The following is a 25,601-nucleotide window of genomic DNA, read 5'->3' on the forward strand; positions in this document are numbered from 1 at the left end:
AAACACAGACACACATACATCCATGCACAGATTCAGCTTCCTGGAGGATTGGTCTGGAGTCTTAAGTCCTGTGGGGGGGCTAAGTGGCACAGTGGACAGAGCACTGGCCGTGGAGTCTGGCGACCCTGAGTTCAAATCCGACCTCAGACACTTCATAATTACCCAGCTGTGTGGCCTTGGGCAAGCCACTTTAACCCCATTGCCTTGCCAAAAAAAAAACAACACCTAAAAAAAAAGCGTTCCCCTAAGACCGCCAGGCCTCAAGAGAGAAACTTGCCGTTTGCTTTCCACTGTCTTGCTGGTCTGATGAAAGCACGCGGGGCTCTCGGTGTCCCCCAGGAAGGCAGCAGAGAGAAAGGCAAGAGCCCGGGCCTTTGTTCACCCCGCTTCCACCCCACCTGATGAGGGCAGAGGCGGGCTAGGTTGGGTCTCTGTCCCGCGTGAAGCCAAGCGGCTTGCTGGAGCGCCAAGGTGCCCGTTCCAGGCGCAGGCTGGTATCCCGGAGCTCCCTTCCGCCACGAGCAGCCTCCTTCCGGCCGGCACAAGGCGCTTTTCACTTTCTTTCTTCCTGGCTTTCTCGGCCCCGCCCTATTCCGCGCGCCTCGGGCCCTCGGAGTGGGCTGCGTGAGGGACGTGACTGGCTTCCCTCTTCCGCCGGCCCCGCCCCCTCACCCCACCAGCCTGGGGCAGGGCGGGCCGGGCCAATGGCCGGGCGCTTCGGCCGCGGCCCTGACCAATGGGAGCTTCGGGAGCCTCTGCAGGCCGGGCGGGGCGGGGCGGGGGCGGGCTCTGGGAGTGCTCCAGGCGGCGCGCCGCGCCGGCCTCTCGGCAGTAGGCACCGACCCCAGCGCGCCGAGCAGAGCCGCGCCGCGCCGAGCCGAGCCGCCCCGAGCCGAGCCGCCCCGCGCCCTAGCCCAGGCAGCCCGCGCTCCAGCCGCGCCGCAGCCCCGCCGCCGCCGCCCCGCCGCCCCGCCGACATGTCTCTCTCCAGCAAACTGACCTTAGACAAGGTGGACCTGAAGGGGAAAAGGGTCATCATGAGGTAGCGTATCCCGGTGGCCCCCAGGCTGGGAGGGGGCTCTTCTGCCGCCCCCGCGCCCTCCTGGGCCCCAGGGGCCCCAGCGAGAGGGAGCCCGCCGCTCCCCTGGCGCCCAGGTGCTCCTCGCCTCCCCCCGCCGCCCCCCGCCCCATGCAGCCGCCTTGGGGTCGCGGTCCCCCCCCCCCCCCGTGTGGGGCGTTGGCCTCCCCGCGCCCATCTGGGAGCCCCAGTCCTAGAAGGGCCCCCTTCGAAGGTCACCCGGGCCCTGCCTCCGCCTCCAGGCAGGCCTCCTGCTGTTACATAAAGAATCCCTCCCCTCCCCCTCCCGAAAAGAAAGCCCCTTTTGCTTTCAGCTGCTGAACGGAAATGAGAGATGCCTGAAGAAAAGGGGGCCTCCTGCGCCCCAAGATGGATGGGGGAGGGTGCTACTCGGTACTGTTCCACTAAGCTTGTGTAACAAGGCAGGCTGCAGCGCTGGGCTGGGGGGGCGGTGTTAGCTGAGGATCCCCGCTTCCTCCATCTCCAAACGGATGCTGTTGGGAGTCGGGGTGCATCCTTGAGGTCAAAGCCCCAGTCTTGCCACCTCAATGATGAACAAACTTCCGCCTCTGAGTCAGGAAGGGAGTTTGCCCCAGGTCCCACAGCTAGGAAAAAAGCTGGGAACCCACCCAGCTTTTCTGATGCCACCCTCTTTGTAGAGTTCTTTTTCCTTGTTTCTATTGAGGTGCCTGGGCCCCATGGACCCGGCTGCCAAGCTTTTTTTCTTCTCTCCTGGACTGTCTCACAAAGCCCTTTCCATAAATTTGCCTCTTAAAACATTCTTGCTGAGGTAGGGAGGCACAAGCATTGATGCCCACTTGGCAAATGAAAAAAAAAAACGAGCTCAGAAGGATGAGATGGTTTTTTTTCTTTATCCCTGGGAAGCAGAACTTGAATTCAGATCTTTGAACCCCTCCATTTAGGGTCTTTGGAGATAGAGAAAAAAATAAAAGAAGCAAACCAGAATGATGGCACAAGAGAGCTTCATTGAGAGTTAAGAGAGCCTGGCTTTGTCGCTTCCTCCCGGTGACCTTGGGTAGTCACCTCTCTGAGCCTCAGTTTCTTCTTTTGTAAAAGGAGGGTGGAGTAGGATGATTTCTTAAACCCTTTCCAACCCTACCCTCCACCCTCCCAAATCTGGGCTACAAAAGGGCAAACTGTAGCCAAACATTGAATTGCAGAACAGTTTCATTCCTCATGGTCTAAAAGAGTCCCTAGGTTGAAGACCATATATGTATAGTCATTGCAGTGCCCCATCCTTCCCTTTGGGGGAAGTGCCTGACTGCCAGGGGGTCCAGGTTCTCTGGCAGCTCAGGGCAGCTCTTCTGACCTTCCTTATGTGAACAGACACATCACACAGTGGGAAAGTCCCCTTTAATGTGCTTTTTCCTTCAGCATTGCAGGACATTTATTTGGAAGCAAAGAGAACGAACTGAGACAGATTTTAATCCTGCCTGAGACCCGAGGAGGTCATTTAGCTTAACTCCCTGTTTCTAGTTGAGCCCTAGCTAAATTGGGTCACCCATAACCTCCCCAGTGTTGTCATTCCCCATCAGAATCAGCAGCAGCTTAGCCCTCCGAAGAAGCATTTTTGATGTCCACATTTCTCAGGCTTGCTGGGAATTAGGCAATCCATCTCTAAACTGCTTTTGTTGTATATAAGGGCCCCTCCTAGATAATGGAGAATTTCAAGTGCTTCGGTAGGGAGTTGGACACTTCTGCCTAAGACCCAGAAAAGGAGAGGATTTTATGCAATCCTCTCAGAGGCTTTTCTTACTTCCTTTCTCCTTTCCTCTCACCCCATCTCTAGACTCAAGGGTTCTCAAGGTCACCTCTACTTTCTCTTGGTTCATGCATGCAGCTGGGTGGAGTAGAATGGGGTCTTAGAAGTTTCTTGCCGGCGGCTTGCCTCTACCTATTTAGCCTCTGAATACATGAAAATGGAACTTTGATTTCTTTATTTAAAGACTGGAGCTTCAGAAAGTAGAATAGAATGTGCTTATCTCTTCCACTGGAAGTGGTATGATAAGCATCTTCCTCCACAGGGTTCACAGTTTCTCCCAATTTAGTCCCGGAGCCTGAGGGGAACCAGCCAAGCCCCAACAGAAAATGACCTGTCCAAGGTCACCCAGTTGATTGGTGGTAGAGGCTGGTCCAAATCCCTGGTCTCCTGACTGCTGGATCCTTAGACACGTTGAAGCAGCAGGACCTAGCTTGCTTCTGGTTACCACAGATGATCAAAAACATTGTCTTTACTTGGTTGCTGAGAAGGTCTGGAAGTTTCCTTTTTTGCCAATTTATGTAGGTCTTTTGAACAATGAATCACATTTGGGATTGTGGGACTGAGCCCACTCTTTTCAGTAGGCTCAGTCAGCCATGTGCTTGCTGCCAGCACAATTCCCTTTTGCTTTTCTGCCTCTGTGGTAGTTGCTGGCAGTAGCCCAGAGCCCCAATTTCCTGACTGCCTTCTTTTCCTCCAGCAAAGGGAATTATGAAGTCTGCCCACCTTTTCTGGTATCCTGACTTACATCTGAATATTTAGGATAAATAGTACAATCACTTGGGCTGAAAATTTGAGAATAAAGTGCTGCCAATTAATAGCTCACTGGTCATGTCTCTACAGTGCCCTTCAGGCTTCCCAACCCTATGAGTCAACCTTCTGCTGCCACATTTATGCAATGTCATTTCCTTTCCCTTCACAACTCTTATAGCCATCTTGTAAGCACCTCTCTTTCCCCATTTTCTTGGCTTTCTGTTTTTTTCCTTCTGGCATGCTTTAACCTGACAGATTATCTGTAGGTTGTGTTCTGGATGAAAATGGAAGCTGGAGTTGAGAATACAAGGGAGAAAAAAGGATTTTCATCTTTTTATCATGTAGCAGAACATTTGTTAATTTTCTGAATGTACTGTGTGCAAATGAAAGAATTTACTTGGGGAAGGTAGTAGAGAAGAGAATCAGACAATTAGAACTGCAGCAGAGCTTACAGATCATTTAATAAAGCTTCATCTTATGGACATGGAAGGTTGTGACTTGTTAGTACTTAGTGGGAGTTAAGAATAGACCCTGTCTCCTGCCTCCCAACCACTTCGCAAGCCTTCACCTATTCCATATTGCTAGAGAACTCAAATTATGAACCCCAGGCCTATCTGGATGTAAGGAAAGCTCCAGTTTTGTGTGGAGGGAGGGAGGAGAGATTGGTTTAAAGTGAGGTATAGCAGGGGCAGCTAGGTGGCCCAGTGAATAGAGCACCAGCCCTGGAGTCAGGAGGATGGAATTCCTATCTGGCCTCAGACACTTAACAGTTACCTAGCTTCGTGACCTTGAGTAAGTCGCTCAACCCCCATTGCCTTACTACAAAAAAACAATGAAAAAATAAAAATAAAGTGAGGTGTAGCAGATGATGTGTGGAGGAAGAGCTCCAGCTAAGAAGAAAACTAGATCTGCACTCTTACAGAGACCTGGGAGTCTTCAAGAATCAGGTTTGAATGATTGAACCAATCCTTGCAAACATTTGCCCTTGGAGATTCTGGAATAGGCCTCATTCCCAGAGTTTTTCTGGAGAGGTGTTCCTAGTATATCTACTTCCCTAGTTTCAAGTCCTTTGCAGAAGATACCTAGATTAACTCTTCTGGTAATGAAAACCAGTTTAAATGTTACGGAGATCACTTAATAATATCAAGAGACCTGGCTGGCTTGTGGTAATGTTAGTCACCTGATTTCAAGGAATAGCCTGTCTTTGAGAACAATATACTACTCCTCTCACCTCTCCATTCCAAAATACATGCCCCCCTGCCTCAACATACTAAAAGGAAAGCTAGACATTATATCCTGGTCTTCAAAGGAGATACTGAGTAATCCTAGCCTGTTTGTTGTGAAAGGCTGCCCTAAAAACCCACTCTCTAGCTCTTGTTTATTTTGGGGGGAATTACCATTGAACTCTGTCTCCTGACCAGTTAGGACAGATGTTTGTACAAGGGTGGGGATTAGAGCAGAACTGAGTTGTTTTTAACTGATAGCTAAGGAATACTGGGCTTTATTGGAGCCAATTTGAGCCAGCTCAGGAGCATACTAATTGTTAATGGCAAACCCTATAAAGTCAGGGCTTGCCTTATTGTTTGATCTGCTCAACTGAAGAAAGCACTGGAGAAAATGTCAATGCAGGTTACCCTGGAGTGGGAGGGCCTGAGTTTAAATTTGACCTCAGACTATCTGTGTGATCCGAGGCAAGTTTATTTAACCCCAATTGCCTTACAAAAAAAAAAATAATGCAGGTTAAACAGAAAAGTGTGTCTTGTTCATAAGCAGGTTATTTAATATCTGCACACTCGTGGTTTGGGGCTATCATATTTTTAAAGATAAATTTTATTTGCTTCTCTATTTGCACCTAATGAATAGTAACACACCCCCCCCCCCAAAAAGGAAAAAATCTGTTAAGCCAAATCAATTAGTGGTGGCAACTTCATTTGATAGCATATGCCACATTTAGCACCTGTAGTTCTCCACCTCTATTGAAAGGAGAGAGAAGTATATTTCCTTATGTACTCTCAGGACCAGGATTAATCATAATCATTTAGAATTTAGATTTTTTTTTTTTTTAGATTTTTCAAGGCAATGAATGGGGTTGAGTGGCTTGCCCAAGGCCACACGGCTAGGTAATTATTGAGTGTCTCTGATTTGAACCCAGGTACTCCTGACTCCAAGGCCAGTGCTTTATTCACTGCGCCACCTAGCTGCCCTCATTTTGAATTGTTTTGATGTTATTTTTATTCACTTTATAGTTATACATGCTTTGCCTTACTCTATCAATTCAGATAAGTCATCCCAGGTTTCTCTGAATTGCTCAAATTCATCACTTCCCAGGGTACCATAAAATACTCCATTATATTTACATAACATTTAGCCATTCCTCAATCGGTGAGCACCCTCTGCCCCCACCGCCCAAAATTATTTCTGTGACTATTGGAGAGGGTCAAAGGGTTGGTCAGGGGATACGAGCAGTTGGAAGACTTCAAAAATAATTACAAAATAGTTTCCAAAATTGTTGAACAGCTCCACTAACTGCATGTTAGTGTGTGTCTTTGCACAGCCCCTGTCTTGAGCCATCTTAAAAGTAACACGTTTGCCTAGCAACCATTTTTCCTAACTTATCCCATAAAAATAGGAATTTTTCTCTTTCCTTCCAAAATCTCTATGCCTTGAATCTGAAAACAAATCTCTTAGCCTTGTTATTCAATTTGACAAGGTTGGTATTAATTCATATGGTGCTTTACAATTTTAAAATCACTTTCTTGACAATAAGTTAGCAGGATAGAAAGTCTCACCATTTTTTAGGGGAAGAGACTTAAGGTTAAAGAAGTGAAACCAGATAAAGCACTGGCCCTGGAGTCAGGAGTACCTGGGTTCAAATGCGGGCTCAGACACTTAAAAATTACCTAGCCGTGTGGCCTTGGGCAAGCCACTTAACCCCATTTACCTTACAAAAACATTAAAAAAAAAAGTGAAACCATCCCCTCTTCTCACCAATGCAAGAGAAGGTTGAGATTTCAGTTGTTTGGGCCAGAGGACATGGAATTTGGCATAGCTGGAGAAGATTGGGAGGTGGGAATAAGATGAAGTAAACAGGAAATGTGAGGATTTAGGAGTTGATGAGGAAAGGGGGAGGTAAAGCCCATTACAGGAGCGGGAAGAGTACTGGCATGCAGCAAGTGGATTTCATGCTTGACTCTGTGGCCCCCTAGTGTATCAGAAAGTAACTCTTCTTTTTCCATTCCTCTGCAGTCCTTTGTTGGAGGAAGAGTGGGAAGCATTAGCTCTTTCAGTAAGAATGCCCTGCCCCTAGCTTTTTCAGCATGGACTTTCTGCATACTTTGTGGGAAAGGAATCATTAAAATAGACTACTCTTCATCCTCTTTGAAATGTGAACTGAAGCTGGCAAGATGCCTTGCCTGTGATATTTAAAAAGAGATGTTTGGGATCTGATCAAATTGCCTGAAACCACCTGCTGCCATACAGATCTCTTTCCTCAGCAGTATGGTCTTAAAAAAAGTTTCCCAAGTCAAGCTACTTGATTTTTCCCCCTACTCTGTTAATTTTGATTTTTAAGTTTTTCACTGAGCTTTATTTTCTCATCAAAATTTCTTCCTAATTTCTTGAATTTTATTTCTCATTTGAACCTCTCTGGAATTTCTTGCACTGTTTAGTAGAACACTTGAAACCAGAATTCCTCCTTCCCCTGCTGTAGCTGTGTTTCTTGTGGAATGGAACTCAGGCCTTCAAGAAAAAGATTTTGTACTCCTTTCCACCCTTGATTTTGTGAAAAATTCTTAGCTTGATGCCCATTGTCACCCATTGTTTCCTATTATCTACATCTTCTCCCCCACTAGCAAAGAAAGAGAGTTAAGCAAAACTAACTCTTAGGATTGAGTTACTTGGAGTTACCAGAGCTTGGTTTTGGATTTTTTAAAAAGCAGTCATTTCTAGATTTTCAAATGGACTGAGACGAGAGACTGCATCAGAGCCCCACCTCAGACACTTGGGAGGACCACTGAACATCTCTGTCTCAGATAAGAGCACTTGCCTCATTGGGTGCTTATGATCAATGAGATCACATATGTGGGGGGGAGGGGGCATTGAGGGATTTAAAGCCTTCAATATTACAGTAGCAGACCCCAAATTCTGATAGATCCTAGCAAACCAGGGAAAGCTTGATGCCTAATAAGCAGCCTAGCTTCAGAGGTCACTAAGTAGATTTTTTTGGTTGTGGAAATGCTCAAGGATCATCTGCTAAGATCAGGAGGAGTTAGGGGCTCCATCAGTGGAGGGAGGACCAGCAATCAATCATGATTGCAGTATATGCTTGTAGAGAAACATCACTATCCTATGTTGTTTTCAGACAGATAGAAACCTGAGAAGCAGCATGGTGTAGTGGACAGAGATCTGAAGGGTCTAGATTTGGATACTTCCTAGCCATGTGCTTCTGGGCTAGTCATTTAATTTCTCTGTCTCAGTTTCCTTATCTGTAAAATACAGGCTTCTAAGGTCCTTTCCAGCTTTAGCTCTATTCTATGAAAAATAGACTGAAGTCCCAGGAAGTCAGGAGAAATCTATACATTATCTCATTTTAACCTTACGACAAGAATCTGTCATTTTTTAAAATTTTATTTAAGACAAAATTCATTTAAGGCAATCTGTTTATTTTAGGTCCAGGGTCATATAGCTAGGCAATTATTAAATGTCTGATACCAGATTTGAATTCAGGTCCTCTTGACTTCAGGGCCAGTATTCCACTGTGCCACGTATCTGCTCCCGTTATTATTGTTAAAAGAATTCTTGGTTCTTGAAAACTGACAGTCAAGCCCTGGTCTAGTGGGTAGTAGCATTTCACTTTTAAGGATGGACACCAGGAAAGTGTTGAGTGTTTTGGGTTGGTATCTATGACCATTACAGAATCACTTTCTTTAGAGTTGACAGTACCTCGACTTCAGATGAAAGGGCCAACCTGAGGTCTTGGTTTAACCCTGACTGGAGAGGGATAATTTGTGAACTGGTCTCTTTGTTTCAGAATCCCAGGGTGTCTCAGTGGTTGGGAGAATCTAGAAGGGAGTAAAAATTCTTTTTGTCAGGCTCTTAATTTCCCTGCTGAATTCTTGACCCTTCATTTTCATTGATCATACCCATGAGGACTTGTCCTTTGATTTGATCATTCCTAAATTTCGAAAACAACTAAATCACCCCTGTGAACTGATTTTATAAGTGTGTGTGTGTGTGTGTGTGTGTACACATATCTATATCTATGTCTATCTATATCTATCTATCTATATCTAGTTGCTTGCAGAATCAGACAATAGCCATGCATTGTTGTGTATCACCCAAACAGAGATAATTCTGGTTTTCTTATCCTGGAAGTCAGACATCTTAGGAACTGAGATGGCTTTGGCACTTTCAGTGGATATAAATGGTTCTCTGAAGGAGCTAGTCTCACCTATAGTTTAAGGTGCCTAACTTTAAATCTTTTCTTTGCAGGGTGGATTTTAATGTTCCCATGAAGAACAAGGAGATAACCAACAACCAGAGGTAAGATCCCTACAGAGGTCCCTTGGACCCAGTTGGGGATATGGGGGGGGAGGGAATGTGTCAAACAGGACTTCTTCCTCCTTTCTGGGTCTGGGTCTGGAGATCTCTTAGAATAATGAGAATCATTAGATTGTAGACTTCTGTATCCCCTATGTTAAACACAGTGGTGCCTGGTGCTTTCGTTGAGGGTACTTAATAAATGTTGAATGAATAAATGATAATTTTCAATGCATTAAATAAAATGCATAGAATTACAAAGGAAACAGGTTAGTAATCCAATGGATAGAGCCCTTGGAATCAGAAAGACTCATCTTCCTGAGTTCATATTTCAAGACACTGAGTGACCCTAGGCAAGTACTTCACCCATTTACCAAAGTTTCTAAATTGTAAAATGACCTGGAGAAGAAAATAACAAACCCTTACAATATCTCTGCCAAGAAAACCCCAAATGGGTCATGAAGAGTCAGACATAACTGAAAATAACTGAACAGCAACAACAACAAATCCATGAATCAACTCTACCGGACCCCGGTTCAGAATATGTTATTAGGATTTCAGGTGATTTCCAAAAGTAGCATTATAGAGTCTTTAGGAGAGCTGTTTAGAATGTAAGCACATCTTTTCCATCTGATTGCTCTCATTTTGCTCCAGAACCATAATCTGGAGATAATGATAGTTTGAAAGGGAAAAAAATAACTAAAAAATAACTAAAACCAAAATATTTCCAGGTTGGGAGGAGGCACTTTGTGCATCCATTGTTTTTATAAAGGTACTTTCTCATTACCCTACTTCCCCATTAGGAAAATTTTTCACTGTTTAGAATGATAAATCCTTAAGATGCCTTGCTTCCTGATTTTCATTGTCCCCAAATTGTATACAAAGTACATGGTAGATTTAATGTATTCTAGTATTCACTGTACTTAACTGTTTACTTAAATCAGACTTTTTTTCCCCTAGATGACTCAAGGACAAATCACCTATTTAATGAGCATCTCATTGTTTTTAAAAAATTGAACAAATTTTGGGGCAGCTAAGTGGCACAGTGGATAAGAGCACTGGCCTTGGAGTCAGGAGTACCTAGGTTCAAAACCCCATTGCCTTGCAAAAACCTAAAAAAAAAAATTGAACAAATTTTGTTCCAAAGCAAGAAAAATTTATGCTCTTGACTCCCAAACTCAGACATAAATATCAATGATGCTAATTTGATTATTTGATACTGGAAAGAAGTTTTCCCATGTTGTGGAATATAGTCTTAAGACTTGGTTTAGGGATGGATGTACCATGGTGATGAGGTCTGCTTCATTCAGCCTTTTCCTCTTACTTTTTGCCTTCTTTGGGAGTATTCAAAAGAAATCTGTTTTTGGAAATAACATAAAATTCAAAAAATTTAATATCTGAGAGGAGTAAAAAATTTATCTTTGAGCAGTCCTCCCATTTTCAGAAATCCATGAAATTTGTAAAAATGGGAATCAGAAAAAAAGTGACCACTAGTGTTAGGTAAGCAAGTGACCCTGATAAGAACAAATTTAACTTCACAGACATTGTATTTATAGAACCATGGATTATTCATGGATTCCAGTGTATCCATGTGTTAACTGAACAGAAATTAAGTGGGCATCCATCCATGCCTTTGTTTGAACATTTCCACTAATAGGGAACTCATTTCTAATAAGCGAAGTGCTTTTTATTTTAGAACTCTTCTGTTAAGAGACTTTTCCCTTTTTTTATTGAACCAAAATTTGCCTCCCCAGCTTTCCCCTATTGTTATATTAGTTCTTTTCTCTTTCCAAACTTAAAATTTTTTCTCTCATCCAGATAGCAACCATTCTTTTTAGGCTTAACACTCCTAATTCCTTAAACTCTTTCTCATTCAACTTCCTCCTTCAGTCTTTGTCCTTTTGCCTCCCAATCTCATTTATATTCGTGGTTCACTTTTTAGCTGACTTAGGGTCCTGCAGGATCCTATGACAGATCCAAAGAATCTTTTTAAAAATTTTTATTTATTTAATATGGGATAAGTGACTTGCCCAAAGTCACACAGCTAGGCAATTATTAAGAGTCTGAGGCCTTGGGGCAGCTAGGTGGCATAGTGGATAAAGCACCGGCCTTGGAGTCAGGAGTACCTGGGTTCAAATCCAGTCTCAGACACTTAATAATTACCTAGCTGTGTGGCCTTGGGCAAGCCACTTTAACCCCATTTGCCTTGAAAAAAACCTAAAAAACAAACAAACAAACAAAAAAGTCAGGTCAGATTTGAACTCCTCCTGACTCCAGGGTTGATGCTCTATCCACTGCACCACCTAGCTGCCCCCAAAGAACTTTGCATATGTCTTGTTCTTCTGAGCCTGAACTCTAGTGAATTTTGGTCCCTTCCTTTTTTTTTTTTTCTTTTGTTTTTCTGAAATGCTTGCTTTAGGGATCCACTTTGATGCTTGTGGGGGACCAAAGTCCAGAACCATAACTTTGATTATAATGTCAGTGATTTCCTTTGTTCTAAAGTTGTTACTTCAAGCTCTGTGTCTTCTAACTCAGTTTGTAAGTTTTAAATGTCTAAATAGTGCATTCTTTTTTTATTTTTTTAAATAGTGCATTCTGTGTATCACTTTGATTATGTATAAATAAACCAGGTTTAAGATATAATATATGAGCTAATATGTAAATGAATTTATACAAAGTTACTAAACTAACAAACTTAACAGACACATAAACTGGCATTATTTTAATATTCTATTACACTGACTTGCACTTTATTTTTAAAATTAAAATGTGTTCAGAGAGGAAAATGTCTGCCATCTCAACTACCTTGCATCTACCACATTGACACATGATGGAGAAGTAATCAGAGGATCAGAAAAAAAATTTAACTTAGATGGGATTTTAGTAGATATCATGAAGCTGTTCCCAGAAAGTATGGAGGGACTTGGGAAGGGCATAGGACTTTTATCTCATGAAGCGAAGGTCCCTACTAATGTTTTGGAATGATCCCTTTGTTACCTCTTCTTGTTGGTTTATAGAATCAAGGCTGCTGTTCCTAGCATCAAATACTGCTTGGAAAATGGAGCCAAGGCCGTCGTTCTGATGAGCCACTTAGGCCGTCCCGATGGTATCCCCATGCCTGACAAATTCTCCTTGGAGCCTGTGGCTGCGGAGCTCAAATCCTTGCTGGGCAAGTAAGTCCTAGATTCTGGTGCTGGGTAGCCTCCTGAATGGGCCATATTGACTAGTATGTTTGTCACCAGTTTCCTAGCTTTCTGTTCAATCAGATCTCTACATCCTTCTCTTAATTCCCAGGGATGTTCTGTTCCTGAAGGATTGTGTGGGTCCAGAAGTGGAGAAAGCCTGTGCTAACCCACCTGCTGGTTCTGTCATTTTGCTGGAGAATCTGCGCTTCCATGTAGAAGAAGAGGGAAAAGGCAAAGATGCTTCTGGGAACAAGGTACATCCTTAGGTTTGAACAGTAAATAATGGAAAATGAAGGGATGGGTACCTACAGAGTAGTGGCAGAAGAGGCTTGCACAACGTTAAAAACAGATAAATGCCTAGAAACCATTCAGGTTCCTTTTATGTGTTTATTCTGTTTTTCTTTTGGGGAAGCAGACTGGGGTTAAGTGACTTGCCCAGGATCAGCTAACCAGTCCATGTTCGAGACCGGATTCAAATTCAACTTATTCACTGCTGTAATCTCTTCCTGAGCTGCCCAGCTGTGGCATGATGCTCCCTTTAAAACAGGGGTGGAGGGGCGGCTAGGTGGTGCAGTGAATAGAGCACTGGCCTTGGGAGTCAGGAGTACCTGGGTTCATTTACCTAGCTGTGTGGCCTTGGGCAAGCCACTTAACCCCATTGCCTTGAAAAACCTAAAAAATAAATAAATAAAACAGGAGTGGCCAATCTTTTAGCTCTCCCGAGCTACCATGTTCAACAAAATCCCAACAAGGGACTCATTTATGAATACAGTGCAACCCACATCACCAACAAGCACAACAGCAAAATGGCAGCACTACCATAAATGCAAAGGATCCCCTGATAAGACTCCCTAGCCCCCAGGTTGGACATAACTGCTTTAGAAAGTACCTCAGTAAAGCACAAGGTCTGGAACATCATTCTTGTTGCTGTTGTTATTTTCTACCAGTATATGGCTTAAATGGAGGAATCACTTTGGAGAGACAATGGGGATTTCTGACGTGATTTTGAATGTTGTATTGCTGCTTCTTGTGGGTACAAGGGGCGAGCAAGAGCAGGGTCTTACTGGCTGAGCCTTCAGTAGAATTGAGCAATATTTACATAGTTCAGGGTTTGAGAATTCTTACTAAGGTCTGGAACAAAAGGCTAGAATATAATGGGGAAGGTGCTTTGTATTGTTGTTTGGAAAGAGGAGACACTTGCAGGGCTAGTGTAGTTGGGGAGTGTGCCTATTGAAAGCTATTGGGGTGGGGAGTCCTGGGGTGCAGAGGAAGCAAGTGAAGGATGTGATCTTTACCAGGTGGCTGGAGCTGGGGTGGGATTCTCTAACACTTCTCTGGAAGAACTGGAAGTACCTTCATACTGAATTACTTTTCATTCTCAAGATCTCTGAAGTCAACAGAAAAGGCTATTTTCCTCAAGTTACAAAAAAAAAAAAGAATATTGAGTATCTTGAGAAGGAATTTGACTGATGTTGGAAGGTTTGTTGCTACTGGAACAATAGTTTGAGTTCTATTAAATTATTACGCGGAATTGAACAATCTAATCAGAAAGCCAAACATCGGTGATCCACTTGGGTACATTTCCTACTTATTTGCTAATTAGAAGGAGGAGCCAGAGGGGCTCTTAGCAGTTTCTACTTTTAAGGTCTTGTAACAAGTAGACCTTCCAGGCCAAGTGTCTTGGTCTCATTTTGCACAGCTGACATTTTCCTAAGGTCAACAGGGAGTGCCTGCTTTTAAGCAGTTTCTTTTCTTAGCACCAATGGCCCTGGTCTTGCCTCTCCTATCTTTGGCATCATCTTGCTACAGTAGTAGTAAAATGCTGACCTACAGTGCTGTGTCCTTTCCCCACTGAAACCCAAGACACACAGTTTGAAGCTTTGAAAAATGACAGAAGGCAAGTTGCAGTCCCAAGGAGGAATTTGGGGCAGTGCTTTTGGGGGATCTTTAGTTTCATAGCACACCAGGGCATCTCAGCTCTGCTTTAGGCTCTCAATAAAAGTTCAATAAAAGTCAATAAAAGTTCATTCTAGAAGACTTCTGAGGTGCTGTCTTAACCTTCTCTGTAGAGCAGAGGCTGCTGACAAAGTTTGGGGTGTCTCGAGCCAGATGAAAATGTAATTGGGAAATAGTTAACAAAATAAATAAAAATGCAATACAACATAGCTAATGGTAATTTGTGGTTTTTAAGTCAGTATGTAGCAGCAGCAGTCGGACTTCTATTTGAGTTTGACACCACTGTTTTGGAGCACTTTCCTCCTAAAATATTTGTGTTCCATAGTATTTGAACAGTCTTAAGTGGGAAGGGAGCCCTGTGCCTTTTTCATGGAGGGAGAAATTCATTAAGGTCCTATCATAGAGAAGAAAAGAGCTCACGTCTTGTAACTAAAAGCCCTGGGTTCAGTTCCCAGCTCCAAGGCTTAGTATCTTTGTGATCTCTGGTAAATCACCTCACTTTCTGGAGCCTCCATTAACTTCATTGAAAAAATGGGGATAGTGCTTTTACTTGGAGCTGCTGCCTGTTACAGAGGGTGGTTGACCTTTTGGCTTCCCTTTTATAAGCACTTGTACTTTCAAAACATCTCTTATGTCCCCTTCTCTTCATTCACACAACCACAAATTTGGACCCTCCCTCATTTCCTCAAACTTGGATTGCCAATCTGTTTTCCTCAACTCCTGAGGTAAACTTTCTGAACTCCAGAGGCTTCTGATTACTTACAGGATTAAATAGAAACTCTTTTTTTGGCATTTAAAGTTCCTAGTTCCTCATAACCTAGCCCCTTCTTAGGTCTCCAGTCTTTTTAAATCTCACTCTCCTTCACACACTTGCCTTCTTGCAGTTCTGCTGTGACACTTTATCTCCTATCTCTGTGTCTTTGTTTCTACTAAGTGTCTCCTACCTGGTATGCTGTCCCTCACCTGCCTCTTCCTTTTCTTGATTTCCTTCAAGACTCAGCTCAAATCCCACCTTCTCCAGGACCCTCAGTTTCTAATTTCTTTTCATCACCTAGTGTATTCCCTCCACTCTTATCTTCTCTCTATCTAGTTAGTTGTCTCCATTAGAATTGGAGCTCCTTGAAGGCAGGGACAGTGTTTTTGCCTTTCTTTGTATCCCTAGCACCTAGTACTATGCATACCCCTGCTGAGTCTCAGACCAAATATTCTAGGTCCCACTTTCTGGTCTCTGCCCTGTTCACATCAGTGCCAGTTTGTTATCCTGCGGCTGTCCTGATCCTTAGATATTTTCATCTTGCTTCCTGAATTTGTCATCACACAATCTTTTAGGAGGAACAGTCATGTTATCTCTTTGGAGGAGTTGCTTGAATCATTCGATGGTATTAAATCCTTCCTTTTATTTCTTTGCTTTGTGTTTCTGTTTGTGGTCCATGGACAACATCTTGGAGCACTGATTGGTAGCTGCAGTTGGTCAAATTATCCTTGTCTTCTTTTGTCTCAACCTGCTGTATTTCCTTCTGTGAGGAACCTGTATGAAGGATTCTGGACCAGACAGGAAGTACCTTAGTATAGTAGTTTCTCTGGGACATAGAATGAAATCATGACTTTTCCAAAGGCAAAATGTATTTGAATGAGAATGGAAGCCAGAAGAACTAGCACCTGATCCAAAGGGAGAGTTACCTTGTTGAGGCCTAATCTTTCAGAGGCTGAGTTCTAGGTGAACACCCATCCTTGTGTGAGTGAAGAGATTGATGCCCACAGGGATTATCCCATGATGCTCAGCTAGTGAGTGATAAGTGGGGATGGGAACAATCTGGACCAAGTGAAGTTTCTTCTGACTTTCATGCCTAATTCTCTCTCTGTCATTCCATAGAGACAAAGCATTAGGCAGAGGAGAAGAAAGACAACATGTAATCTTGTTGATAATTTCCACATTTCCTAGGTCTTTAAAATTGTTGTATAAGATTGCCTGTGCTATGTTATTTTCTCTTTCCAGGGTAGGAAATATGTTTTTTAGTTACTTTCTGAGATACTGATGCTCTTTGTGTTTATTTTCTCAGATCAAAGCTGAGCCAGCCAAAGTCGAAGCCTTCCAAGCATCCCTCTCCAAGCTGGGGGATGTCTATGTCAATGATGCTTTTGGTACTGCTCATCGTGCCCACAGGTACCCAATTTCTTCCATTGTAGTGCTAGACCAAGAGCCTGCGAGTGTTGCCAACAAGGCAGGGTCTTCGAGATGGGAGAGGAGAGAAAAAGTTGAAAGTCATCATGATCTTAGAGCTGGGGAGATATGGATCAGGTAGTCTGGTTCATATTTGTTCTTCCTGAACCATAGGGGACAATAACAGATTGCTGTTCATGAAGTTATCTGACAGAGAATGCTAGTCCTGAAGACTAGCCAAGGCAGTTCTCTCTCACATAAAGAAGCAGGGGTTCAAAGCTTATGCCACTAATAGGAAGCAAATTGAGAAATCATCACCAGCTTTGTCGTCAGTTGGCTAATTATTTATTGTCCTCGAGTGCCTAAGTCATGCTGGAGAGCTTTGACCATCCATGAACTACAGCATGGGTTGGGTAACTTAGCTGTACTGTGCCCTATGGTGGGCCTTCCTTCTGGAACCTTTGATTTGTTTTCTACTCCTAATTGCACTTAGGAGAGCAATTTAGTTAGAAAAAAAAATTAGGATTAGTGCAGAGCTCTACTCAGTTTTAAGGGAGATAAAAACTAGTCCTTGCCTCCCTGGTAGGGAGAGAAGTTAACCTGTCCTCTTATTATAATGTATATTGTAGATTATTATATATGAAACAAAGTGCTGAATTCTGGGAGGGGACTGTCAATATTCATTGGGAGATCAAGAGTCCTTTCCTGGGCTGGTCTTCAGAGTTTGGGTGAGAAAGCAATTGGTAAAATAGGAAAAGGAGAAAACACTGCAGCCATTGAGATTGTCATAAAGCAGAGGCACATTTTGAGAACAGCAAGTTGTCCAGGATGGAGGAGGATGATAGGAAGTGGGACTAGGCAGAAGAGGGATGGCAGCAGATTGTAGAGGGCCCTGAATGACAAGCAGAAGCCATTTAGCCAGTAACCATCAAGAGCTAGGCAAGAGCTTTGAGCATAAGAACAAGAGGATTTTGACCTCGAAGGACCACAAACATCATCCTAGGGCACTTCACCATACCTTCCATTTTAGAAATAAGGAAACTGAGACTCCCAGAAAGGCAAGTGACGTGTTTGTGTCACTTCTCATATCAACTTGGAGAATTCAGTATTTGACTCCAAACGATTAATGTCATGCTCATGCAGATAACTGTAATACATAATTGTACCAGTCAAAGGGCTGGGGGGGTGGGGGGGTGGGGAGGAGAGAGCAAATGTCTATTAAGTTCTTGCTTTGTTCCAACAGAGTTTTGAAGCTATTTCCAAATATCTCCTGGTAGGCCAGGAGATATATCCAAGCTCCATCTCTTGGTTGACTTAGTGAGTTAAACACTAGAAAACCGGGGTAGTTTCAAAATTCAAGTTTCAGGAGTCAGAGGCTCAACTTGTATCCAAGTGTGATTCCCTCATATTTTATGGGGTAATAACTACAACCCTATGGTGTCCCGGATTCCTACCAGGCCTGGGAGCGTCTGAAAACTTAATGCTGTTTCTTTGTCCTTTCTTAGTTCTATGGTAGGAGTGAATCTGCCTCAGAAGGCATCTGGTTTCCTCATGAAAAAGGAGCTGACTTACTTTGCCAAGGCCCTGGAGAGCCCAGAGAGACCCTTCCTGGCCATCTTGGGCGGGTAAGAGTTGCTTTCTAAGTTCTTGGAGTAGAAGAAAGGCTAGTAGGTGGTTCTTTTGTTTTCTCTTCAGCTTGGACAGCGGAAACCTTTCGTCTACAAATGTTTTAAGAAAAAATTGCCCATCTTAAACTAGTTTCTCTGAGGGCAGATGGGCAAGCAGAAAAGACCTCTGAGTCCTTGGGTTAAAGTTAGAAATCTCAGATCTTGCACCCAAAAGCTGGAAAACATTGATTTTTACATGTTCAGTCCCTGGAATTTTGTCAAATGATTTTTTCCCTGCTTGGTACTTAATTCTCACTTTACTCTAAAGGGGTAAGAAATGACTACCTAGAGGAGACTGTCTTTGGTCAAAGTTCAGTGAGCAGGTAGCAGCCCCACCCCTAGCAAAGCTATTTGTGTGCCAGCTCTGAGATTCTTGTATTGGGAGTCCACGACCTTTCTGGGTAGTGGTTCGAGTCCATGGGCCAGAAAACACTCAGCATTTCCCTGAGTAAACTTAACCTGGGAATGTGGACTAGTTTCAGATAATTGAAGCACTATTCAACAGCCAGGCCCTCAAAAAGCACAGAATGTCAGGATCCTGGATTATTCTCTTAGTCTTGTCCTCACAAAAAGTGAGTGAAAGAATATCCTGGAAGTTCTGCCTGCAAGCTTTTGTCAAGTTGAAATTGACTTTTAAGACAGCCTCCATCTTCACCTCCTTTTCCATTTGGAGATAAGGAGTGGAGACCACCTAATAGTGTCTGGTAGGCTCTTGGAAAATAATAAACAAAGAACAAAGTCTGCACCAGAGTTTGGATTGGTTTCAAGTCAGCTAGGCAATAAACATTTATTAAGTGCCTACAGTGTGCTTTGTGCTAAGCACTGAGGCATCAGACAGGCATAATAGAATTCTTGCCCTCCAGAGGCTCACAGTCAGATGACAGCATCATAGTCCAGTTTCTTTATCTCCTATTAAGTTGGCTCCTTTTTCTATTCTAGTTAAAAAAAAAACACTGTCCCTCTGATGTATTCTTTTGAGGTTAATTGTCTACCAAACAATATGTTATGGGCTTCACTGGTGAAATTAAAGGCCCTAAGAATTTCCCATGTCTCCTGGAGACTTTGAACTCTGAATCAAATTGTTGTCAACCTTTTGAAGAACTGTAAGTTATGGGGCAGCTAGATGGCACGATGGACAGAGCACTGGCCCTGGAGTCAGGAGGACCCGAGTTCAATTCCGACTTCAGATACTTTAATAATTACCTCACTGTGTGACCCCATTGCCTTGCAAAAAACAGAACCTAAAAAAATAACTGTAAGTTAATCTAAGTTCACAAAAAATATTGAATGGTACAGTAATTTAACATGGAACATAGAGGAGATGTATACTACCATCTTTTATTTTTATAAAGAAAGTTTCAAATAAAAGAAAAAGTTTCGAAGGGAGAAAATGTCCTTATCTCCTTCTCCCCTTTCCTTTCTTCTTGCTCTACTGTTTTCCTGTGCTCTGACACACAAATCTCTAGAAGATGAGAAGACAAATGATAGTTTTCTTTGGGCTTGTAAAACAAAAGGTCTCCCCAGTTGAACTTTCTTCAAGCAATGAAGGTGAAAAGTGATAAGTTCATTGGAGTGGGATTTAGCTAAGTGGGGAGGTTCCATGAAGAAATTGAGTTCTTTTCTGAATTATATTTTGGGATGAACGCTAGACTTCTCAAATTTGTATCTGTTCTGACTTTGCCCTTATCCTGGGAATGTCCCTTCAGTGTCAAGGGAAACACTAAATGTTCTGTGATGAATAACTAGCACAGAGCACCCAAGTTGAAGGTTGTAGATCAGGGCTGAGAGACAATAGCCAGGTCATATTCCTAATTCTGTAGCCTTGGCCACAAAGCCCAGGGAACTCTGAGCTCATTTTCCCCCAGAGAAGATGTTTGTGATCTATATACACAGTCTAAAGAATTTGAGGGGAGGAGTACTATAGTGCAGAGTTGATTAGGGTGTTGATGCTTCGGCAGTTACTCCTCTTTGTGGGACATTGATGTGTGTGTCTTTCCCTACTGATGATTTGACCATTAGTGCCACTTGATAGGGGCCAGATCCTTATTTGGATGGTGCTTCTTTGTTTTTTTTCTCTAGAGCTAAAGTTGCTGACAAAATCCAGTTGATTAACAATATGCTAGACAAAGTCAATGAGATGATCATTGGTGGTGGAATGGGTTTCACCTTCCTCAAGGTGCTCAATAACATGGAGGTATGAAACCAACAAAATTGGATGAGGAACACTATGACTACTTCTGCATGCCTGAAGGAAAAATGAAGTCCTCCAAACTCCCAATCTGAGCTTGAATCAGCTTCCCTTACATCCCCCAAACTTTCACCTATGCTATTGAACAATCTCCTGTGCTTGCTCCTCTCCTTTCTTGCTCCGTTGTTCTTGCTTATTAATACATTGTATATCAGTTCCCCATTTGTCTCATGGGGCAGCGGTGGCCCTGTGTAGATGTCCTTAGCAAATAGCTCCTCATTCCTTCTGTCTCCTGTTCCCCAGATTGGGACTTCACTTTATGATGAAGAAGGGGCCAAGATTGTCAAAGACTTGATGGCCAAAGCTGAGAAGAATGGTGTCAAGATCACTTTGCCTGTTGACTTTGTCATAGCGGACAAGTTTGATGAGAATGCCAAGACTGGCCAAGCCACATTGGCCTCTGGCATTCCTGCTGGATGGATGGTGAGACCCCTTGGTAGATGATACTATGAGGCAGGAGTAGAATGTGTTTATTTAGTCATCATTTAATGAGTTTTCCCTTTTGTGGAAGGGGTTTCCCTAGAGAGAAGGTGCCAGTATTGAAACAGCCTTAGGCCTTTGCTAGAAGGTTCCAGCTAAAGAACTGAACCAGCTAAAGAACTGGGGCTACCAATTCCTGGTTTTGTTTTTAGTGCTACTGTAAGTTTATATCTGCAAACACAAATTAACCCGCCTGGCCTTTCCTAAGGAGATAAACTTCACATAAAATGAATGAAATCAGCATTCTTTTCTGCTGACTTGGTGTCAAATTCTGCACAAGGTAGGCAAGTAGCTACTTTTGGGGGCTAACTTTTGGTCCTTTAGAGACCCTATCTCCTGGCTCCTTATGATCAAATGAAAGTCCTTTGCTCCTATCTGTCCAAGTGCATTTCCCTCGTGGCTCAGCTTTCATCTCTCTCTTTTTAGGGTTTGGATTGTGGCCCTGAGAGCAGCAAGAAGTATGCAGAAGCTGTGGCCCGGGCCAAACAGATTGTGTGGAATGGACCTGTTGGAGTATTTGAGTGGGAAGCATTTGCTCGGGGAACCAAAGAGCTAATGAACAATGTGGTGGAGGCTACCAAGAGGGGCTGCATCACTATCATAGGTAAAGGGACTCTCCCCAGATGTTAGCCATGTAAGCTGATACACTCGTTCCCATAGGCCAAATGGTGTAACTGCCACCTAGGGGAATTTTGATGAACCTCCTCAGGGCCATGTGCGGGAAAATTATGAAAAGTCAAATGTGTGGAACCAAGGAAGGATTCTGTTTCCCTTGTAGTGTAAGGAGCACATTGCCTCATCCTCAATGCTCAGCTTTCTTTTTCTTCCCCTTTGCTCATCACTTGTCAGGTGGTGGCGATACTGCCACTTGCTGTGCCAAATGGAACACCGAGGACAAAGTCAGCCATGTGAGCACTGGGGGTGGTGCCAGTCTAGAGCTGCTGGAGGGTGAGTCAGCTGTGATGTTTTCTTCTGCCATCTTTGGGCAGGGGGAGTGGGGGGATGATGAACACAATGAAAGAGTGGGAAAGTTTGCTTTGTATGTTAGGAGGTAGCTAGTTTGAATTTGTTTTACTGTCAGCTGGTTAGTGGAAAGTGGAGGAGCTGATGCACTTCAATGTCTTTTTAGTTTTTTTGTTAGGTAATGGGGTTAAGTGGCTTGCCCCAGGCTACACAGCTAGGTAATTATTAAGTGTCTGAGGTCGAATTTGAACTCAGGACTTCCTGACTCCAGGGCTGGTGCTCTATCCACTGGGCCACTTAGCTGCCCCAATACCTTTTTTTTTCTAATTTAAATTTAAGTAAAAAATTTTTTCCAATTACATGTGAAGATAATTTCCAACATTTATTTTTTTTGTAAGATTTTGAATTCCAAAATTTTCTTCCACTTTTCCCTTCCACCTCCCCAAAACAGTAAATGATCTGATATAGATTATACATGGACAATCTCGTTAAACATCTGATACCTTTTTAAAATTTAGGTTAATTTATTTAAATTCAATTAAAAATTTAATTCAACAATATGTAATTTATCTGATGGGTAATTTTGAACTAGACTCTCAAAGTCTTATTTAATTACAATTGATTTGTCCTGGCAAAAATCCCTAATTCCTTAATACTTTGCTGGACACGGTAGCCTCCCCTGTGCCAAACTGTTCTCTTTAGGGGTCCTTGAGTTGACCCCTTTCATGAGGCTAATAGACAACTAATACTAGATCCCCTCATGGAGAGTGACCGAGATGTTATCTACCTCCTGAGACATCTGCTGTAGTGATTTATGTGCGGATCTGCCTGGAACCAGGCCTATGTGAGATGACCTTTCTTCTAACCCTTGGTCCGAGAAATGAAAAGAGCTGGGATCATTTTACATTGACCTGAGGCCCTGTCAGGGTTTCCTCAGCTGTTAGGAGTGTTCTAGCAGGGACTTCATGAGACTTGAATAATGAGCGATAGATGGTTCTTTTCAGTAATTTAATCAAAATTTTGTTCACACTATTGTGTCAGTGACCGAGAGGTAATTGATTTTCAAGACTTTGTTTCGAGGTTGACTGGTGTCCAAAAAAAAGACTTTCTGGGGCTGCACTAAAGGTGGAATTTTCCTAACATTAGAGGGCTTTTATTCATCTCAGCATATTTAGATGTAGTGTTCTTGTCCACGCCTCCTCCCCCCACCGCACATAGGAATAGGACTTGTCCAAACTTGCTTCCAAGGATTTTGGACAACAATGAAGTCTTTGTGGAGCAAAGGTGCTGCTATATCAAAATCCAGCTTAATGGTGGTGAAACTTTGAGGCGAGGCATTTGGCATTTAGTCAGGAGCACTTCCAGGCCCCTACATTGCAGGGCCTTGTCTGATTCTGTGTCTAGAGTAATTTTCCCATTGACTATTTCTTCCTACCAGGCAAAGTCCTCCCTGGGGTGGCCGCCCTGAGTAATGTCTAATGGATGCCCCTTTCCTGACTGCTGGTTCCTGTGCACAAGCCTTCCAGTGTGACACTGCAGTGCTTCCAGTCCCCTTCCTTGGCATTAGGCAAGTTTCTCCCTCAAGACTCAACCAGTGGTCAGAAGATGGGGCAACGAGAGCCCCAGAAGCAGCTCAACTCAACTTTGTGTTTCCTGGGTGTGCCCATTGTCAGATCTCACTTGAACTTATTTAGTGTCTAAACAAACCATTGTTGTGATCTGTAGAATATGTGTGTGTATACACACACACACACACAAACACATATTTATATTTTGCCTTTAGAAAGAAAAAAAGCTAAAGCCGCTGTTAGCCATATTTGAAATAGTTTGTTTGTTGAGCTTTGTCAGAAGCTGTTATTGTCATTACTCACATACAGTATGGAAACAAGAAGAAACTCCAGGTTGGGGTTGGGGGGTAAGGTTGACCTGTTAAATAAACATTTCATAAACGTGCCAGCTCAATTAAATTGTTTTCTTCTTTCTTTTCTGTCATGCGGGATCTGGAGAAGGGCCCATTTGCCTTTGCCATTTTCTACTAGAACAGTTCAGTGTATTCAGGTACATTTTCAAAGAGCTTCCAGTGGTTTCACATTTACTTTCTCAGACTGAGGCGAGGCCTGGGCCACCCAAGGGATGGATGCTGATGGGTAAGTTAGAGGGATGAATTTGCCTGACTGCAGAGAAATGTTTGAATTGGCAAAGTTAATGGGGCAGGATTGGCTTGAAGATAGAGAGATTAGGCCAAACAGGAGATGTTTGGGTTTTTGAAAAGTAGAGAATAGACAAAATAATTTTGAAAAATTGCAATTTGGGGGGCTCCTATGACTAAAAAACTTGAGGAACTTAAGGCTGTAAATGAATGGAATCTTATTTTAGATCTAACTAAAAGAGAATCAAGGCTTTCATTTTACAGGTGGAGAAATAGGCTCAAGAGAGGTTACATACCATGCTCAAGTCACACTGTGGCACAGTCAGAACTAGGGGACAAGGGAAAGAGAAGAGAAGAAGCATTTATATGGTACCTACTGTTAGTCAGGAACAATGCTAGCACTTTTTACAATTATTCTCTCATTTGACATAATATGAATGTTGATATGATAACTAATCCCATGTTCTTTCCACGCTGCCTTTGCCCCCAACCAGCAGAGCTGGAAACAGTCTGGATGACAGAGGGGATGAAGATCCAGACATGAAACTGCTCATTTGCCACAGAAGAATCAAGGGGAATCTTACTGAGCGTCTCTTATGCTCATCATTGTGGGGTTGGGGGTGGTGGAAATTCTCTCTAAATTGTGTGTGTGTGTGTGTGTGTGTATGTGTATGAATGTGTGTATATGTATATGTATATATACACACACACATATGGACATGTGTCCATATAGACATATATATGTGTGTGTCTTGGGCAAATTCTTAGGCATTACAATCGGGGGGGATACAGGTCATATTTTCCATGGATATCCCTCTCAAAGAACTTACAAACTGCTGGGATAATGGCTAATACATAGCAGGGGACAGGCACAAATCTGTGATTCATTGGCATAGGGAACTCCTGTGGGAAGAAGTTCATCAATACCTTTTCAGAAAGAGTTGCCTAGTCCTGATAAGTCAATGACAGCTGGTATGTAATGGAGGTCAACTTTGAACCCAGGTCATCTTGGCTCCTTGGATAGTTCCCTAACCATACTGCCTGCTTTCCACCCCCTTCTGCACTTAGACACTAAATTGTGGGTTGTAGGGAGTCAAGTGGTATTCCAGTTAAGAACAAGGGAGGGAGATTGGTGAAGGTACTGTCCCCTGCTTCCTTGTCTAGTTAGGATTAAATCACTGAATTTTAGAATTGTAAAGGATTGTAGAAATCTTAAACCTCATTTTGCAGAATATGAAATATTTCTGCTTCTAGCTCCTGTAGGAAAAGGACTTAGGTTGAATGAGAAGGAAGTGGTATAGTTGATTTGGAGGAATTTGGACTAATAAGGCCAGAGATTGAATCTGGGGAAGAGAAATTGAGGAAAAAAGGAAGAACAAGTTCCAGCTTCAGATTCTACTTCTGACTTCTGAGACAGTTGATGGGAAAGGGAAAGAATCAAAGATATGAAGAGGAAGACTACAAGCAATGGGTGAGGTAAGAAAAGGTAAGTGAAACAGTGATGGGTGGATGGGTGGGACAAATTTGTGAAATTGTTGATGCAAGGATTTGGGGAGTAGTGCATATCTATCAGTTGTTGACCAAGGACAGGAAGTTGAGTGAGGTTGTCAAGATTGTGAGGTTAAATTTAATAATTGGATGTA

The 25,601-nt window shown here is 43.0% G+C and overlaps 1 protein-coding gene across 1 annotated transcript; it reads left to right on the plus strand.

The window, feature by feature from the left end:
• The first annotated feature begins 945 nt into the window (after positions 1-945).
• Positions 946-24,650, plus strand: PGK1 (phosphoglycerate kinase 1). Its single transcript, XM_074207758.1, has 11 exons — positions 946-1,042; positions 9,102-9,152; positions 12,167-12,322; positions 12,444-12,588; positions 16,351-16,454; positions 17,957-18,076; positions 20,198-20,312; positions 20,610-20,789; positions 21,273-21,450; positions 21,696-21,794; positions 23,248-24,650. Exons 1-11 carry the CDS (start codon positions 978-980, stop codon positions 23,286-23,288), a joined length of 1,254 nt encoding a protein of 417 aa, XP_074063859.1. The 5' UTR covers positions 946-977; the 3' UTR covers positions 23,289-24,650.
• Positions 24,651-25,601: the final 951 nt, after the last annotated feature.

This window comes from Macrotis lagotis, chromosome X (genome assembly GCF_037893015.1).
Source record: "Macrotis lagotis isolate mMagLag1 chromosome X, bilby.v1.9.chrom.fasta, whole genome shotgun sequence".
In the NCBI taxonomy this organism is placed as follows: domain Eukaryota; kingdom Metazoa; phylum Chordata; class Mammalia; order Peramelemorphia; family Peramelidae; genus Macrotis; species Macrotis lagotis.